This window comes from Micropterus dolomieu, linkage group LG12 (genome assembly GCF_021292245.1).
Source record: "Micropterus dolomieu isolate WLL.071019.BEF.003 ecotype Adirondacks linkage group LG12, ASM2129224v1, whole genome shotgun sequence".
NCBI classification, from domain to species: Eukaryota; Metazoa; Chordata; class Actinopteri; order Centrarchiformes; family Centrarchidae; genus Micropterus; species Micropterus dolomieu.
This window is the reverse complement of record NC_060161.1, coordinates 37,614,300-37,619,146: the sequence shown is the minus strand read 5'-3', so window position 1 is coordinate 37,619,146 and position 4,847 is coordinate 37,614,300. Positions and strand designations below refer to the sequence as shown.

Here is a 4,847-nt window from a genome sequence, read left to right as displayed (position 1 = left end):
GTCTCGTGATGAAGTCATGAACACTGACCTGAACATCGGTGCTATCAGAGCACGAGGCTGCTGTTTGGCTCCTGTGGTCCGGGTTCTGGTTCTCCATCGTCCTGCAGGTCTCCGCTGTGACTGGTGGACCGTGTTGTCCTGGACTGAGTCTGGATTCTGGTCTCGGAGCTCTTCAGGCTGAGATACAGGAGCGCTGCGTGATCCCGCGATGTCACGGCGTCTCGCCCCGCCCCTTAGTTACTGTCGCTAAGGCCGTTTAGAAACATGGCTCCTTGATTTCAGGCAGAAGATGAAGTTTAGTTAGTTGGTTTCCTGAAACCAGCTGATCATATTTGATGTGTATGAGGGAGTGTGCTTCACACAGAGCAGAGTTTTAATGAAGCGCTTGTTATTATCACATCAGAGGCTCATGAAAATATCCTGCTGAAGCTTTTTGTTCATCGTATTTTTACACAAAGAAAGAAATAACTTCATGTGTCACATTTAATGTTGAATTTACAGCAGAATCATTAAGAGTTTGTCGTAGACAGCGTTTCACAAAGTTTCTAAAGTTTCCTCTAACTCAACAAGTCACTAAACTGCAGGATTGTTGAAGGGAGTCTGGGACTTTCTCCCCGGGCCACAAAGGAGTAGCTATATTATGGTTACTGTTTAAATGGAGAAATCAGATGAAACAGACAGTTTGTTCACAAACATCTGCTGCTTCTCTCGGCAGCTAAGAGAGTCCAAACACATCATTAACATCACAGTGAAGCTGTTTGTTCACTTAACGGGCCATCGTGTGTTTGTCCAGGTCGGCTCTCTATTCAAATGGGGATCAGCTGCTTGAAAAGGCGACTGATGCGCATTTTCACCTCTCTTCAGGTGATCAGCTTGAATAGGAGGCAGAGAGCTGAACATGTGGACATCAGCTGGCTATTCAGCTGCATTAATGAGCAGCCCAAACAGATGCAAACACAAAGCCACTGAAGGAAAACTGTGTGTTGTGAATGTAGCCTGCAAACCTCTTTAGTCTCCGTTAATAAAGAAGAAATTAGAAATATAACAACATGTTGATGTGATGCTCACTTCATAAATAAATGCTGATAGTTGGGAAAAATTGTTGGGGAGGATCTCTTTCTGTGGCAGCGTATTAAAGCACAGAGTAAAAACAGATTAACACATAGGCCTATAAATGTTTTCTCCACATCTCTGGGGGTGGAAGAGTCAGCCATGTGATCATATTCAGACCAAAGACTTTTTGCTGGTTCGATCAAGATATCAAGAATATTTCCATTTGATTGAACACTACAACCATAAATATATGGAGGATCTGGTTTCAATATCTCACTCAGCGTTAACATCATCTAGCCGAACTTCGCTGAAGAGCTCAGACACAATAAATATGAGATTAATATAAAATGGAAAATCAGCTGCCCTTATCCAGGTGACTAACTTGCAGCTCGAGCTCAAAGCAACAAGCAGTACACTCTCTCTCACAGAAATTGTGAATGAGCGCACGAGAGCGGATGCTTCATGTGGGCACAACAGATATTCTTCTTCTGCCGGGCAGCGTGTGTGATGCTGCTCACATTTCACACGTTCACCCGGCAGTGTCTAGCTGGGAGCTTGTGGATAATCACAGCATCACTGAGACGGTCCTTCTGTGCGTCCAGGCTGCGTCCTATGAGCCGAAAGCAGACATTACGCTTCGTGTGGACATGATACGCTCACACTCAACCCTGTGTATGGTGTTGTCCTTTTGTCGCTCCCTGGAGAGACCACCGCGGCTGCAAGAAGGACCGCCAGCGGCGAGTTTGGCCCGAGGCCGCTGCAGGCACAGCTCCCTACTCCGCTCTCCCGGATTTCTGCCCCGCCGTCACAGGTGGTGCCAGCTTCGCGCTCAGGTGGCCTGCTCATGGTTTAACCCCCCTGTGCAGCCACGGTGTTCTGGGAAGCGCCAGTGATATTTTGTGTGTTCACTGTTAATGTTCTGCCGGCACTTTCTCTGTTGAGACATAGTGTTTTGAAATGAAACATAAACAGAGCCCTAAAGAGCATGTTCTGAGTAAGCAACTGTGCTTCGCTCTATCAATCATGAGGCTTCTGGTCCTCATGTCAGCGGCTCACTATTTTCCATAATTGTGTGATCAGTCATGAACAGCAAAAGTGAAAGGAGTGTGTTACCTGGCTGAGAAGGTGGAGGTGTGCAGCCTGTCGCCTGCAGCTCTTTATCTAACAGCTCACTGTGTCTGCAGCTGCTGACTGTTGCATTACTCACTGCAATATTTCAAACTTGTCCGCTGTCAGAAAACTGTTGAAAATGACAATTGTCTTCATTAGATGCATTTTTGCTGAATATGAGCAGTCAGCACTCATCTCACTTACAAACAGATTGCATTTCCTGTGACTACTTCAAAATAAAAGTCACCTAGTGTTTTGCCAGTTAAATGCTTTTAATGTGCAGCTGCAGCAGCAAGAAATGTTCAGTTTCATCAGCAGTTACTTTATTCAGCATTTCTTCATCATGATCAAGGGGGTAAGCCACAGTTGAAATAGTGAAGCCGACCAAAGCCTGCATGGTCGGTCTCACATGTAGGCCCAAAAATCATTTTAATTCTACACCTTATTTTATTGATAACTCACAAACTAAATAACAAAATCTGCTCACCTTGATTTCCACACTTGACGTACTGACACATAACAAATAGTTACCGGGTGGTCTCTTTTGCCACATAGGGGACACAGGAAGTGATGTTTAAGTCCTCTTTGCAGTGTCTGAAGCGCCTGACAATTCAGAACTGGGTCAGGACAGCAACGGCATCTGTGGTGTGCCGTGGTATGCCCCATGCATTTCAGGTGCAAAGGGCCCGCTCATAGCTGCTTGCAGCTCAAATTAAAATACAATTGTTTATTTTTTTTGGTGCATTTGGATGCCTATTTATTTATTGAGCTTTTTTTATTTCTAACACTAATTTTCGATTGTGGCAGACACGCTCCTTCATACACTGATTGTATTAATGTCTCTCTTCAAATTAAAGAAATTTGCAAAAAACTAAAATTGAATTGTTACAAAACAACAAACTATTAAAACAAACACAAACCAATAACCTTGTCAAAATCCCTCGACCAAAGAATGCCACGTGTAGTGTTGACAAATTAAATTATATTGTTTCTCTCGCCTCGTTGCGGGCGCGTTCTATTGACTTAGAGCATCCTGTTTGGGCGGTTACTCTCGGTCCCTCCATGGTTTTATTATTATTACCCTACTTGGCGGGCACCATCAAGGACCTCTATTAAGTTTTGTTTTGCATCATAAAGCTGTTCTTTAAAGTAATGGTAGAATATTTGGAATATTTGGGTTGTAAAGAGTTAACAGTGTACATATAACTGTTATTCTTACTTTTTTATTTCTATTCTATTTTTGTTTAATGCGTATTTTCTTATCAGTTCTGTTGTATCTGGAGCTGCAGTAATAAGTGATATTTCCCAGTGTGGGATCAAACATTTCTATCTTATCTTGAATATTCTCGCAGTCTTTCCATCCCTGCTGTTGGGTTGTCAGATGTTTTCTTACTTTTTTGTCCTTGTGCCAGTGATGTTTGTCTGTTGGATATTTGCAACACATTTTACCAGTGTTCATGGTATTGTGTTTGTGTGTATCCTGTATGTATTCTGGCCCTATCTCAATAGCTAATTGTCTGACAAACTGACGTTCCACTGTTGAGAGATTGATACTGTTGATTACCATATGGGGGGAGGTTCATTGTGAACAAAAACTACACAGCAGGTTTCATCTTCATCAGCTGCTGCAGCTCTGCAGTCATGACTGCATTAACATCAGCACGTTTCGTGGCTTTGTTCGCATGTTCATGGATCTTGGTTTTGTGTCAAGGTAAGGTGCCTGTGTGTGTGTGTGCTTGAGCAGGGATGTGCACAGACACTAAAAATTTTCAAACCAAACGTTGAATATATTAACAAAACTCTGACTTCCTTACAAATTTATTTTAATTCCTTCAAACTCACACAAATTGTTTCATTCTCAACATTTTTCTACAAAATAATCTATTCACACAGAGACCGTGGTCTTTAGTATTTGCAAAGTTTATGACAAGAGCAGGGACCAGAAAAGGAAAATAATCATACACTTCAACATCAAATGTTCACACTAAACTGTGACCTTGTGCTGCAGGCATGAAATAAATACTTTTTACCTTTTGTATCACAAGCAGGACTTAGTTTCACATTTTAGGGAAGGCTGTCATGTAAATATCTATCAGCAAACAACAAACTAATAGAGTGGAAAGTTAACAGATGAGGAGCCCACGATCAAAATGATGAAGTCACTATTTTAAGCAATACACTTTTTTCTCATTTCATACACATTGAGATGTGTGTTGTTTTAAGCCTACTACCCTCCGTCTGTGGATTTCTTGTAAACCAAAACAAGCTAATCTGCATATTTAAAGAGAACATTTCAGAGGAAAAGACTCTCGATGTAAGTCATTACAAATATATGCAAATTAGCTGATTTAATTAGTTAACATCAAAAGTACAGTACATTACCCTGTATGGGCATGATAGGTTGCCTAAACTTAAGATAAGTTAACTATATTTGGCTCTTTTGGCTAATCAGCTGTGAACTGGAGGCACTGGTAGTTTAGTCTTTTATTAGCCAAGAAAAACACCGCTGGGAGGGGCTGCTGCCTGTCTGTGGGTCTGATGTGCCAACATGTGCTGCAGGGAGAGAGAGAGAAGGAGAGAGAGAGAGAGAGAGAGAGAGAGAGAGAGGGAAGGAGAGAGAGAGAGAGAGAGAGAGAGAGAAGAAGGGAGAGAGAGGGAAGGAGAGAGAGAGAGAGAGAGAGAGA

The 4,847-nt window shown here is 42.3% G+C and overlaps 1 protein-coding gene across 1 annotated transcript in view; it reads right to left on the bottom strand.

Annotated features, from left to right (window-relative positions):
- LOC123980240 (zinc finger protein 836-like) overlaps nt 1–192 on the bottom strand; it is a 20,260-nt gene extending 20,068 nt beyond the window's left edge. Inside the window, 1 exon segment of the mRNA XM_046064538.1 lies at nt 29–192. Coding sequence (XP_045920494.1) covers nt 29–97 — 69 coding nt within the window. The 5' untranslated portion in view covers nt 98–192.
- Nucleotides 193–4,847: the final 4,655 nt, after the last annotated feature.